Source organism: Dromaius novaehollandiae, chromosome 1 (assembly GCF_036370855.1).
Source record: "Dromaius novaehollandiae isolate bDroNov1 chromosome 1, bDroNov1.hap1, whole genome shotgun sequence".
Lineage (NCBI taxonomy): Eukaryota > Metazoa > Chordata > Aves > Casuariiformes > Dromaiidae > Dromaius > Dromaius novaehollandiae.
The window spans coordinates 3,528,258-3,543,007 of NC_088098.1; the positions used below are offsets into that span (position 1 = coordinate 3,528,258).

Here is a 14,750-nt window from a genome sequence, read left to right on the forward strand (position 1 = left end):
CCTCTTCCTCTGGTTCATTTACTTCACTTTCATTTCCAGATTGTTCCTCTGTCTCTGCCCCACCTTCTTCTTCCTCTTCATCCTCTTCTAGATTCTCTCCTTCTGTAATGGAGTCTTTGGAATCTTTGTCATTCACAAGGCCTGAAATTCGAAAAAAAGAAATAATTAGAACAAATAATAATCTTTGCCCGTACCATTAAAGTTGTATGATATGCGTAAGATCATTTGGAAAGTCCATTGTTACTGAGCATGAAGTATGCTTCCAGTGGTTATAATATTTGACTTTGGAGTGAAACATTTTCTGTATATAATTATTTGTAAATAAATGGTAGCAAGGATAACAAATTTCCTCTCAAAGAGGGGGGAAAACTATGAAGAATATTTACAATCTTCCATAGAAGAGTGATCAAAAAAGCTGCGCTACATGAGTGGCTTCGAAATGTCCTGAAACCCAGGGTGCAATGTTACTGGAAGGCAAACTGAAATACGAGCACTAAATCACAGTACAAAAAATGGCAGACTCTAGAAGGCACAAGGCCTCGGCAGTATTCGCTTTAGTACTTCACACCACTTCAAGAGAACCTCGAGTTCTTCAAAGAGTACTCCAAGCATTCAAAGAAATGCTTCTTTAACACAGCTTAGGTACTCAAATTCTTCCACTGTTTTTGCCAACATAAAAATCACAGATGATGGCAGCAGTTTTGCAGTTCTGAAAGAGCCATTTTCTCAGCCTACAATGAAAGTGTTTCAGAACGATTTATTATGCGCTTGAACCTACGAGGATGAACTAAAGATCACTGCATAAAGTCTGAGAAATCAGAGCCCCTTCTAAAAATATTATCTAGTGTCTTTACCCTACTTGCAGACAGCACCAATAGATATTTCACCGCGCTGGAGTTCATCCTGCAGTTTTTCTTACTGACCTGCTTGCCATCGCCAGCCCTCAAATCATTTTAGTTTATTTTGGGGGCAGGGAGTCAGGAATAACTCCCTAAACCTCTGCTTTCCTTCATTTAGGTATGCTTCAATGTAATTTCCCTTATCTATACCTTTCTTTCAGTAGTGAAAAGTTAGTTTTAACACCTTGACTCTAACGCCTGAAATTTTAAAGGCTTTTGGAAAGGATGTTGCAAAGTAATTTTAATTCTGATTTATAGCATAACATTATGGTACACAACTGCAACAGAATTACGCTCCATTTCGGTGTCCAATTTAGTCTTCGAGATAGATTATCAGAGAATTGTTTTCAGAGAACATATTTAAGAATTGAGCATGGTTCTGAAATTCAGAAAAAACTCCCAGTTTTTAGAATACAGCTATTGCAGACATTAAGCCATCCCATGCAAGACGGAACAAGCCTCCAGCATACAGTACTCTTTTCATACACTCTTAAATTTTTTCATTAATCTCCAAAGCCACTTAATCCTCCAGAGGATCATGGCTTGAGCTAGCAGAAAGTAGCGCTGATGCCAGCCTTCTGCAACAGAGCAGATCTAAGTCAGTAATTTTTCAAAGATTTTGCTAAGGAGTAAACATGCTCACTATACAGTTCGTCATTCATATTTCAAAATTATACAAACCATACGTGTAGGGTTGACCGTTAGCTTAGGGATTTGGAACAGCAAAGTAGTACATAAGTTCTGTGCTCCTGGCACTCCTTGTTTGTTCTCTGCCATAGAAAGAAATACTCTAATCCAATGAATCAAGTTTAAGGCTTGGAGACTGTGGTCACAGACCATTCGCTCTCATTTTCTGCACGCGTGTCCATACATACTTGTTTTGGGAAGAACGTCTTGGTTTTACAATAGTTACGATTCTTAAAACGGGACTTGCAGTGGAGCTCAGCTCACTGAAGACTGCTCCAAAAGTCCTGTCTAGCAACCCCTGGAGAACATCATTTTTACTTCCTAACTCTTGCTGATTTGTCCCAAAAGTTTTCAGAGAGGGGAAAGAAAGAAAAAAAAAAAAGCAAAAAAAAAAAGCAGAAGTGGGACTATAGCAACACCTCTTGATAAAGTTCTGCGTAGCTATCAACTCACAGATCACTTGGAAGAAAAGCCAACATTTATCTAATCTGGTTTATTGCACAATTCTGCGTGCTGTTACAACACCATAACAACATTACTAGTAACCTCTACGGAATAAGTATTTTGGAGGTTTTTAGACCAAACAAGCTATCAGAGAAACATTATCATCTGAAGACATATCATGAATTCAACAACAGAATACCTATTTGTCATTGCAGCTGTTTAGTCAAATACTATGGTTTAAGCTCTACTTCTACTCATTTTATGAGTGCCACAAAACTGAGTAATCCTTTAAGTTTAAAAACAGTACAAAAATGGCACTGTCTAGGCACTCTGCTAAAGCAGTTATGGCCAAAATCATTCCTCAGCTTCATGAGAGGATGCAGATGTATACCACTCTTAACCAGAAGCCTGGATTTGCAATAGGGAAGTGGTTTGGGGTACACTAGATCTTTTTTGCCTCGACTCCAGATGCCTTAAAGGGATATGACATGCAGATAAGCACAGTCAGATCTCTTTCAGAGATCTTAAAATTCAACAGCTAAGATGAGAAAGATCAGCTTTAGGAAGAGGTGAATCTTTACAGCCTTGCTTAAGTAAGACAAAACTCAGCAGTAAAAGGAACAGCATGCATGACCGTATGGTATTTAGCGAGGATTTCAGTTCTGTGTGAACACACGCATTCCCTTCTTCGTACACCAGAGGTTTCAAAGCATCCTTTCTCCTATTTGGAAATATCACGCTCTTCAAAATCTGTGCTGCTCCATAATTACCCAAGAGCTGCTTTTGAACTACTTTCAGTATTTTTGCAGCCGCACAAAACCAGAGTGGCCCAGGAACCAACGGCCAGCCCCCAGCTCAAGGTCCGCAGGCAGCAAGCCACCCCGGCGCTCTGCCTGGTGTTGCATTTCAGACTGCCGAAGAGTAAAGCACATCATCTCTAGCTCAATCCCAGTATATATGTAGGTTTAATGGCAAATGAGTGATATCAGAAAAGCAAACTTTTTTAAAATGGTTGTTCTCTAACACTGGTTGGTACTTAGTGAGAAGCCCCCACTAAACTGCATCAAATTCAACAGCGATAACGACAGTGATTCAGGGAACAAAAGTTATTATGATTTGCGTGAAGGAAATGCTAAACATCTTTCAAAAGAACATTCAGATTTATGTAGCTAGTTGTAAATTGCTGCTTGGCTACCATTTTAAGATCACAAAAGCTACTAATTTAGACCATACCATAATGAAATGTTTACCTGCATCTCATTTACTACATAAAAATTTTGAGGCATGTCAATTAAATGAAAAGCATTTTAAAAACACAAATTCATCCTAAAATGCAAGTTGCAACATTTTACCTGGCAACTGCATATACTCATCCCAGTGGATAAAAGGATTATTCTGAAAGTTAAACTTGTCTAATTAGAAGTGCTTAGAAGGCTGTAATTAACACTTACAAAATCTGCAATTCACATATAAAAGCTTGCCATGAAAAAACAGATCTTCAATTAAAAATGAAAGATTAGAAAACAGATCCATTTAATAAGAAATGAGTGCCTTAGCTTCCAATAACTATTAACAAAGGCTGCATATGAAAGGTTTTAAGGTTAATATGATGACAAATGCTACCCACACAAGTGTTCTGCACAAACACCAACCAATCTTTCATCAGCTGAGCTGTGCTCCACACCTGACATTTGTTCCTCAAACCAACCAGTTTTAATACAGGTGTCTTAGAACAGTTGATAAATAAATATCACTGAAGACTGAGCAGGACTTACTAGCTAACATGCAGCCTAGCTGCTACATACATTTTAAGAAAAAGACAGTTAGAGTAATAATCCAACCAAAGCTCTAATACATGAAAAAAGTCATCCTCCTGCTGCTACTGAAACATAAGCCCATTTAAAATTATTCGAAGGGAAATAAGACTCAAAGTATCTGACATTTTAAAAGCAAAACATGTTCTCTCCTTATTTTCCTGTAGTTTCACACTAATGCTTACTTTAACAGTAGCTTTGGTCAAATCCAGAACTGGAGAAGGAACAGAAACAACCACATAACCTGAGCACGAAGCTGGCTTACATCAGCGCTTATCCACCAACAGGCTCCAGTAACTGCGTGGGCAGATACTCCTTGCTTTTTGTAGCAAAGCTGGCTTGAACTTCCTAAATTTTTCTGAGAAAATTCATAGTTTTTCTTTTTCACCCTTTGCAACATACTAGTATATACACACCAAATACTATATTCATAGTATTCACGCTGACAAATTTTCTTCTTTGACTTGTATCAATTTAGAGTTACGGGGACTATCTGGAGATCAGAAAATGAAAAAAAAAAGAACTTTTTTTTCCATCATGCTAAAAAGATCAGATCATTAGAATCACAATAGTTACCCATCATGATGCAAATGATAAGTTTAAGAAATCCAGAGTCTGCCAAAAAGACAATCACTCTTTCACATATCCTTACCTAACTTTATTAAGAATTCTCGTTCCAAGTCTTGCACCTGTCTGATAGCTTCTTCCAGAGAATTGCAGAGCTTTATCTTTGGTCTCAGCAGTTCCAGGGTATCACTGATCATATAGTCAATGTCTATAGGAAACGGATGGTCTTTTGTCCAAACATCCAAACTTTTTTTCCACCAAACATACCGCTAGAATATAAAGTATTCAAATAAGTTATATGCATGTAGACATTTATAAACCATATAACTTAACTACTTAACTTTGTAATGTCTAGCCACATTTGCTCAGCAGAAAATTTGAAAGATCTCAAATCACTAATCTTCTATTTCATACAACTATTAGATATTCTGAGGGCACTAAAGAAAAACCGTAAAAGACTTGTATCATTTAAAACCTAGATTTTCATTTTAATTCTGCCTTTGAGTTGGAGCCACAGACATTATGAATATGCTCCTTTTATCTTAAAAACTGCTGAAAATATGAAAACTGAACAAAATGTGCTGATGGGAAAGTGCGCAAGGATAAATTCTTTCATTGAGAGATAAGCCCTTAGCAACTGTCCACTTTAGCTTTCAAATTCTTTCTATTTACATTTTAAAGAAAATTCAGTTCCCCAACGCGTAGTATGAAGGGGGAGTGGGGGCAAGGAAGGGGAGAAACTATGCAAAAAGCAAGAGGTTTAAGACTTCAGCAATCATAAAGTGAAGCTTTATCATCCAGTTACGCAAAGCTTTATAATAAATTAGCACATACACCTTACAATAAAGAGTAAAAATTAAATGTTGATCTAAAAAAAAAAAAAAAAGTGAAACTAACAGTATAATCTGAAAACAAAAGGGTTGCAAAATTGCATCTGAAAATGGAATAAATCTTTATTTAAAAGGTGACATGGTCAAGGTATACACTTGTTCAAATGTTAAGGTGTAGCAAAAATACTACTTCTTTGCTGACAAGTTTATTTTAGGTTTAAAATGGTTTATTATAGGTTTAAAATACAGTACTTCAAAACATCATTTTACATCTCATATACAGATAACTAAGTATATGCACCCCAAAGGTCTGAGATAAGTTGTTATCACCTTAATTTGGTTCATCTGTTGGTATCTCTGTTTTAGTATAGTTTAAAGAGAGAAGCAGAAGGAAAAAGAAACAAGTCCAATGAGTTTCAGCATGAACTCCGTGGACTGGAATTCCACATCTCTCAGGGCAACCTGTTCAGATGTTCAAACCCTTTCACTGTGAAACCTCCCCCTGTCACCCTTATATCTAAGTGAGGACTTGCCTTGCTGCAACTTGTGACCACGATCCCCTTAGCTTTCCCTTCTCCAAATGGAGAAAACCCACAATGCAGAAATTGTGAGCCTCCTTACCATCTTCGTGGCCTTGCAGTGGACTCCCCCCTATTTGCTATGTTCCTACTCTTCCAGGGAGCCCAAAACTAGATGTAATATTCAAAACATGGACTCACAATTGCCAAACAGAAGGGAAAAATATCACCTTCCTTGACCTGCTGGCTACACTCATGCCAATGCAACCTAATATGCAGTCAGCCTTCATCACCTTAAGGGTGTACAGCTGATTCTCAGGTCAGGCAGTCCAGGACCCCCAGCTCTCTTCTCCCAAGGCTGCTTTCTGGGAAGTCAGTGCCAAACTGTGGTGATGCATGGGGCTATTCCATCCCAAACTCAAGAGCTGTTATTTACCTCTGCTGGACTTCATGAAATTTCCATCAGCCCATTTCTCCAGTTGGTGAGACCCCTCTGAAGGGCAGCCCTAAACCTTTAGTGCACCAACTGCTGCCCCAGTTTCTGCAGACCAACATTTAACATATATAACTGAACATCTGTTTCATTTTGAAATAAAACAGCTACAAAATTGAGAGGATTTTAAAAGCTATAGTTCTAGAGAGCATTCAGAGAAATATATAAGCATATACTGACCTTAAATACATTAACTTGTTAAAGTAAGCTATTGAACTATAGAAAGTTCAGTTCATTTATACCTGAAAGTATACAAGGAAGCAATCAAGTTTTCGCTTGCTGGATCCTCTGTCAAAATATTGCCCACAGGTATCAAGGATGGTACAGACTAGTCTAATCCTGAAAAGATGCTCTGGAGGATCCAATGGACTAGGACTACCATCAGGGTTCACACCAAATGACGTGAATGAATACAGAGTTCGAAATATTACAGCTGATTCTACCATTCGGTAATTGTAAAGCTCCCCCAAAAACTTGGCACTGCTGATCCGTCGTTGGTTAAACTTTGGCTGGTTAACCTTTAACAAAGAAAACAAAAAGCCCACCAAAAACACACATTTACTTTAGCGTAGAGACATGACAGAATCTTTATACTGCTTTTTTCTAATATAAATACTTCACAGAATTTGTTACAACAAAACTTTTTTTAGGGCTACATGCATTACATAATTTAACATTCAGAAGTACTGAAGACAGTTATGAAATATGGCCAGCTAGTAAGTATTACAGAAGTTGAAATACATATAACATACTCTATCTGAAGTCTGTAATGACATTTCATTCCCCAGAAAATTCTTGTAATTATAACCTCTATTAAAATATGGGCTAGTCTCCAAAGTGACTTGAAGCTGCATGAATCTGACTGCATTGCAAAAGAAGAAGTTGTACCCCCTTACCATGGTAAGGGGCTAAGACAACTGTCCCAACAGTCCTCGTAGATCTTTTTTTTTTTTTTTAAATAAACCAACATAAAGCAAATAACTGAAGGATCGGTACAAAAGTCCTCAGTCGAAAAAATTCGGAAACCAAGGAATCTTCTCTGGAAGCATGATTATTTTATTGTTTTCTTTTCATCATGAATAGATTAGTATAGCTTTATAAAAATGATAGTTTTTACCTCCATTCCTAGTCGAATATCCTCTAGCACTCCATCCACAACATGAATTCCAACATCTTCCTGGTAAAGGACCAACCCAGCTAAGAGGTTGGCTACACAGTGAATACTATTATATTTCACATTCCAGATGTTAATCATACAGCATATAACATAGTCTTTTACTTCTGCATCCTGCCAAGGTAGCTTGCGCATCTGTCTCAGGACCTAAATGGAATTTTAAGATAAGCTTAATAGTTGAGAGGTAAAATTTCAAATATTCACCTTCATCTCCTCTCTCTCTCATGACTGGGATGAAATCCCTATATGCATCTGCAAGCAATCTTCTCCTCTTTTTCAAACATCCTCCATCTCTATAGTAGCTATGGAAAACTTTCCGTATGCAACCCAACTGCTGTCCTCTAGCTGCTAACCTAACTGTCCAAATCTGTTTCATAATTTCTTTGCTCTTACGTCTATAACTGTAGTCTCTTCTCTCTTACTCTGAAAGTAAGATATTTAGCACAAAGACTGTTATTTTATTCTCCATTTGTTTTCAATGCTACAGAGAATTCAGGTCCATGGCTAGAGCACCTATGCATTATGGTAGAAGAAATGAAACAATATTAACCGTCAGGGATACAAAAATGATCCCTTTCAATTAAAAAAATCATAACCCTGCCACCTCTCCAAAAGTTAATACTACATCAGTTACAATAAAATCTGAAGCAAAGATTTCAAACAGATATACCTTCTCTGTGGTGACCTTGGAGAGATCCTTGTAAAGAAGCTTACGAATATACTCCTGCAAGGGAGGACGTTTTTTCTTCACAGTTTTTTCAGCTGGAGGGGGATTACAGTAGTAGTAAGCATTTTCTACCATTGTAACATAGCGTGCATCAAGATGCATTGCTTGTTTTTTTCTCATCATTTGTTCCTGGAAACAAATGCAAACAGTCAGTTAAAAATGTTGAGATACTATATTTTCAAACCAAAGGCTTTTACTGCTAAGTTTGGAACAAAAAAAAGAAACATGAAAGGTTCCAGAAAAACAAATTAAAACCTTGAGTAGAGAGAAGAAAGGACGAAGCATATATATGGCTCTGCGCTGCTATTTCCAAGATCACTTTTATTTACAATCCCTGTTTTTATTAAAAGATCCCTGAAAACAGGTTTCAGAAGGGTTATTTGAAGTTTGACGAGAAATCCAAATGTTCCTGTTTATACAAAACATGACTTTAGTTAACTAGAATTATTAACCATTTGACTAACATTAAGCAGCTGAAACACTGATTTCTTTGCACAAGCATAGTGAATCAATGCAAGACTGCCAACCCACATTTTATAGCAATGAGACTCAAGAAAGCTTATACTGATGGTTTAAGCAATGGCATTTTTCTTGTTACATGATCCGTTGTTACCATTTACCCAAACAGAACAGACTGCAACAAAAACAGTACCTTAAAGACGCATTTCAGGCAAGATCAGACAGGTTAAAGCTCGCTACATATATCAGCACTAATTACTGTGCTTAACTGTCAGGATTATTCATATCCCATTTTCCTCACTGCCTACAATCTCTTCTCTATACTTAATTTTGGGTATGTATTGTAAGTTTAATTCATGGCTTTTACAAATCTCTTGATTCTAAGAAGTCTGTACAAGAATAAGGTTGTAGCTCCAAGCTGCTGGATTTTACAGTTAACAATGAGAGTGGAACTTAATTTCTTCATAAAACAACATTTATATGTGTGTGTATATATTCATATAAATAAAAATAAAATTATATAAGTCACATCAAATGATGTACATCATTTGAGTCCACATATTCTAAATCACTCAGGTTGTTCAACAAGGAAAGGAACTGCACTGCTTTATACTTCACTGAATTTTTTAACAGGTAAAAAACAAGTCATTTTATCGAGGTTCCCTACACAGTAATTTACAGCATCAAACCTATCAAAACTAAAGGGTTCGTACTTTTTTTTTTTTTTTTTTTATTCCTGCACGCAAATGTTAGTACTGGAAACAATGTAACCCACACAGACAGGAATAACTGATATTCATAGGGACCAGTAAACAAATGAAAAGAGTTCATACCTTCTTCCAACTCTGATAAACAAGCACAATTTTTTGTCCTGGTGAATATTCTACTAAAATTGAATAAATTCAAGTTTCTTCTACGAGGCAATGGGTTCTGCTAAACTGCAATGCAAGTGTACTCAAATAGCTTCTAAATGTCAATTTTAGGCTGCTAATTCCATGAGGAAGAACAGTTTTGCACAATACAGTAACCCAGCATATAAACAATTTTCTTCCTAGACTGTCTGCATCTATTGCCTGGAAGCTCTGAATCTGACACAAACCCTAAGGCATTTCATTTTTAACCTTTTCCATGGCACAAATGACCTCTTTTGATTCCCTAATAACACTATTTCTTTCCAAATGGGAAATCTCTCTTGAGCAACAGCAAATTTACCTATGATTGTTTAACAGATGCACAGCGTTTTAGCAAGTACGTAAGTTGTTTTTTGTGCTGTTTGCACTTAGCAAGGAAAAGCCAATTACAACAGAAAGTTCCACAACCTTAATGTGTCATAGACACTACTATTACTTTATAATTTTTTTTTGTCTTTTCTAGATGCCTCGTGAGAAAACACATCCTTGCTGCCTTATGACATTTACTATGCTGCACTACAAACTGAAAATTGAAGCGAGGCAAAATAAAATGTAACAGAGAAGATGGCAGAAGGACTTGCAAATAAGATCTTAAACTAAAACTACATCATTTGCATATTTTCTGGCGTTATAAAAGTTACACATTACATTTTAATATCAGGTTATAATTAAAAAGTTTGTTCTTCTTAGAAAAGAGGATATGTGCTACCCCACTGTTCAAAAGTCACTGCAAATTCTTATTTTCAAGCATTTCCAAGTACATATGGTAACTCTAAGTGGATATTATTAGGATATCATTTGTCTTAATCTCTATTAAAAGTCATCACCCTTTTAAGCAACTGCATTTCTTTCAATCCTTTTTCATTTAAGGTATCAAGACAGATGGTCAGGCAGGAAAAAAAAACATACGATGTCTACAGTAACAAAAAAATTGATGTATTTCAGAGACAAAAAAAGCAAGACCTGTAGTCTAAAGTGTTTAAGCTAATCGGCTACTCTGGGCCTATGTGTTACTAGGTTAAAATGAACACTGACTACAAAAACAAAGCCAAAACACTAGATTTGAAGATTCTCTTTCTTGCTTTCTTTCTATAAAAAGAGATCATAAACAACATTAAAATGTGCAGGCTAAAATGCTAAGAGGATGAGAAGGGGAAGTTGGGCACAAAACCTCTCTGCCCGTAGTGCATAACATGGACACATCTCAAAAGACAACCCGTTGAGAAACAGGAGGTGCTCCTCCGGTTGGCAGTCTCGCTCCTCCTCACCTCATTCCCATACAAAAAGCCAATAATGGCAATTTACATTGCAATAAACAGATGAGAATTTCTGCAAAGCAAAATGAAAGACAGAAGTCACCAAGTAAAGCATAATAGGCAGAAAGATGAATTCAGAGAAGCATCTCAGCACAGGACTGACATTATGTTCTCAGCCAAAAACTGTTTGACTCACAACACACCCTGTCTCCTCTTCACCACCTATAGTGCTTTATCCTTCTACTTGCTCCAACAAACAAATTTTTAAACCTCTTGGAAGCTACTTTTTATATTTATAGTAAACTAGCACATTCTACTTCTAATAACAACAAATAATTACTTTGTCACCGCCTCTGCCTTACGCCGTGCAAGCAATATTTTCTTACAGTTTCCACTCAATCTATACAAGAAGCACCCCTAGCATGGAGCCACTGTGTAGCTTAAATTATAAATGTTGTAAATGCAAGTGATATTGCATTAAAGCTGAAAAAGACAATTTGATACAGTTGTTTGAGTTGCAAGATCTTTCTTTAAACCGTATCAAAAAATTTTTGTTATACCAAAAACAAAGCTTTTAACAAAATGGCATAACACAAGAATTTAATATTTTAACATGATTAAGTAATGGGAATCATGTATTAATATAGTGCTGATCTTCTTTCTAAAGCACCAATTCAAATAATCCACTTAACAGACTAATCTGATAGCCAAGTCAGCTCCACAGTAATATTTTAAAATTGCATAAGGGGATATCAAATTTGAAAGATATCCCAAGAAGAAGGATTAATAGAAATAAACATTGCCCCAAATAAAAGTAAATATTAGCACAAATATTTTCATCCAAGAAAATTATAGTTTTTCATTCCCCATCATTAAAACATCTTTAAGTAATTTGCAAAATATCACATAGTTCAATGTGATCATTAAAAGTTTCTCTAGGATAAAGTCAGGTAGCAGTCTTATGTAACATACAATTAATTGAGGGAAAATTAATTATTTAAAATCCATTCTTAACTATTACTTTTTTTGCACACCACGATAAAGCAATATTATCTTTAATACAGAGACATACAGCCTGTCCAGCACCTTATTACAAAATACATTGTCAGCAGTGAAGATTAAAGCTTATAATTATTTGGAAGATCAATGGACCTCAACTCTACCTGTAACGCTCATTGGTGAGATTGGCTTTACGCCTACTTCACCTTTTCCACAAGATCCCAGTTACTTTGCTTTGGGAGTAATCTTTTCAACAGTCCGCGCTGACCAGTGCCATAAACCTACGATCCAATTTGTGTAATACTATTTAAGTCAAAATCAGATTTCTGTATTTACTGTAGGGCAGTATTAGAAGATGCATGCACTGAGATAATAGATGACGGGACTGAATGCACCCTCAGCAAGTTCACAGGCAATACGCAACTGGCAGGAGTGGCTGATACAGCAGATGGTTGCACTGCTATTCAGAGGGACCTTAACAGGCTGGAGAAATGAACTGAGGTGAATCTCATTATATTCAGAGGGAAATGCCAAATCCCACACCTGGGAATAACCGCTTGCACCAGTACAAGCTGGGGCCAACCAGCTGGACTGCATGCAACTGTGCAAAGAAGGATCTGGGGGGGACTGGCAGACAACAAGTTGAGCATGGGCTTGCAATGCACCCTCATGGCAAGGGCAGCTAACAGTACCCGGGGCTGCATTAGGCAGAACATTGCCAACAGGTCAAGGGAGGTGATCCTTCCCCTCTACCCAGCCCTGGTGAAGCCACATCTGGAGCGCTGGGTCCAGTTATGGGATTGCCAAGACAGGAGAGACACGGTCCTGGGCAACCTGCTCTAGCTGACCCTGCTTGAGCAGGGGGTTGCATCAGATTATCTCCAGAGGTCCCTTCCAACCTCAAAAATTCTGTGATTCTGGCATCATCTGATAAATCTTTCAAAACCTGAGAGATTCAAAGCTCCTTTCAAGTTACAGAGCACTCTAACAAGTAATTGTGAGCCAAGAGTTTGGAGTTAATTTGTTCATCCCTTTCCTTTTGCAACTATACCATTGCAATAAACAGTGTCACATTCAAAGTTGTAACCAGATGAACAAGAGGTTCAGAAAGAAATGGAATTTTGTAGAAAAAGAAGTTTTAGAGCAATATACCAAAGTATGCAGCAACTACTGCTACTATTAACTCTGTAGAATGAATAGGGAGGATATGGATACAAGAGAAAGACCTATCAAGCGTAAGCCTAGTCTTTGCTAAGATAGATGAGTACAGGAGAAAAACAGTGACATTTCACAGCTTTGAAGAGCTGTGCCTCTAAATGGAGATTCCAAACACTTAAACCATTCACTTCCACACGAGGAAACAACATTCCCTTTCTCCTCCAAGCCTAGAGAATACTTTCTTTAAAAACAGCTTGTTTACTGCAGATACCTATGCCTATAGCCTTCCTTCACCGCAATGCACAGATTTGAAGGTCAGAAGGGAACACTGAACAGTCTAGTCAGACTTCTAATATAACAAAGTGGTCTATTAGTTGGCCTGTATCTGCTTAAGCTGCTTCTAGTTTTAATGCAATTTCCTAACGCTGATAGTGATTAAAAGCACTTTTTTGAACACGTTTGAATCAGTCTGTTACCTTGGACACAAAATTTTATGATCCTCTCTCAAGCCAGGAAACATGTCACTATTCAGGGCTAAAATTCATACATTAAAAATCTTCAGAGACCCAAAGCTAATCCTTCCGTTATGCCTAAATCTTTGCTGATACTTATCTAGACTTATGGATAACACTCCTATTCTCACCTTAACTACAAATCCCAGTTTCTATAATGCCTTCTTTTAAGTCTTCGTAAACTTGTTCTTCATATTTATAACCCCAGATTATGCTACTCAGGGAACAGAAACCCCCTACTTGACAACCTTTTTACCTCCAGTTAAAACAGCCCATTATTATCTCCTGTTTTACTGGCTAGCCTTTTATCCTCAAATAGTATCACATGTGTATTCAGGTTCAGCCTCTGTATTCCTTCAACCTCACCCTTGGTTTTTGCCCCATCTACGTTTGAGTGATGCATAGTTGTTCGCATTCTTTGTAGCTGGAATGCAGTATCCTTTTACTTCAGAAATTTAATCCTCTATTTATGCTTTCTTTGAAGTGGTGAACAGATTTATAGGGCAACTGGGTTTCTCCAGAATATTTTTGGAAAGCTATTCTCCCAGGAGGTGCAGTCTGAGAGCTGAGACAGCACTGGACAGGCTATAAATAACAAGATGATACAAGCCCATGGGAATGCAGACAAAGGCCGATACCACCAAAGCAGCCTAGGACTTGAACATATCTGAAAAATAAACGATCTCAGTGCCCTCCCCGCCATGGAAAAGAACAATATTTCAGGACAACCAATTATTTTTCCTCTTGTACCTGACTCAATTTTTATGACTTTCCAAGATGAGATATGAATTTTGTGGCACTAAACCTGTATGAAAGTTTAGTGTGATGTTCAAAGAGTCAAGAAGGTTATCCTCCCTGAGCAGTCAAGATAAAACTCAGTGAAGGTTTTCATTTGTTAGCGACCAAATACTGTAACTACCATTTAAGATATTAATTGCAATGACTGTTATAGTCAGAGCACATCACGAAGCCAGAAAATAAAAGGAATAATTAGTTTAGTTCAGTACATGCTCCCCCTCTAAAATTTTTCTTCTCTTACCAAAAGAACACTGGTTCTTAAGTGCGATTCTGGTGATCTAAACAGGAATCTTCCACAGGTTTCCAACAGAGTACATGCCATTTCAATGTGGTGATGAGAAAAGTCTGACAGAAGCATCTGTATATATTCATATAAAAAACACAGTAGGTCAAACATCTTTTTCCACTACAGAAAATAATATCTACTGGACTTTACACAAAAGAAATATGGAATATCAAATTGATTTCACTCATTCATTTTCATTTTTTATAGTTCACTTTTAA

At 37.1% G+C, this 14,750-nt stretch overlaps 1 protein-coding gene across 5 annotated transcripts in view; it reads right to left on the reverse strand.

Moving 5' to 3' along the window:
• Positions 1 to 14,750, reverse strand: part of UPF2 (UPF2 regulator of nonsense mediated mRNA decay) — a 73,554-nt gene that overhangs the window by 25,197 nt on the left and 33,607 nt on the right. For all 5 annotated transcript variants that reach the window (XM_064502826.1, XM_064502938.1, XM_064502764.1 and 2 more), the window contains 6 exons: positions 14,488 to 14,604; positions 8,097 to 8,282; positions 7,370 to 7,573; positions 6,495 to 6,770; positions 4,497 to 4,680; positions 2 to 141 (listed from right to left, as the gene is read on the reverse strand). In XM_064502826.1, the coding sequence (XP_064358896.1) occupies positions 2 to 141; positions 4,497 to 4,680; positions 6,495 to 6,770; positions 7,370 to 7,573; positions 8,097 to 8,282; positions 14,488 to 14,604 (1,107 nt within the window). The remainder of the gene's footprint in view (position 1; positions 142 to 4,496; positions 4,681 to 6,494; positions 6,771 to 7,369; positions 7,574 to 8,096; positions 8,283 to 14,487; positions 14,605 to 14,750) is intronic.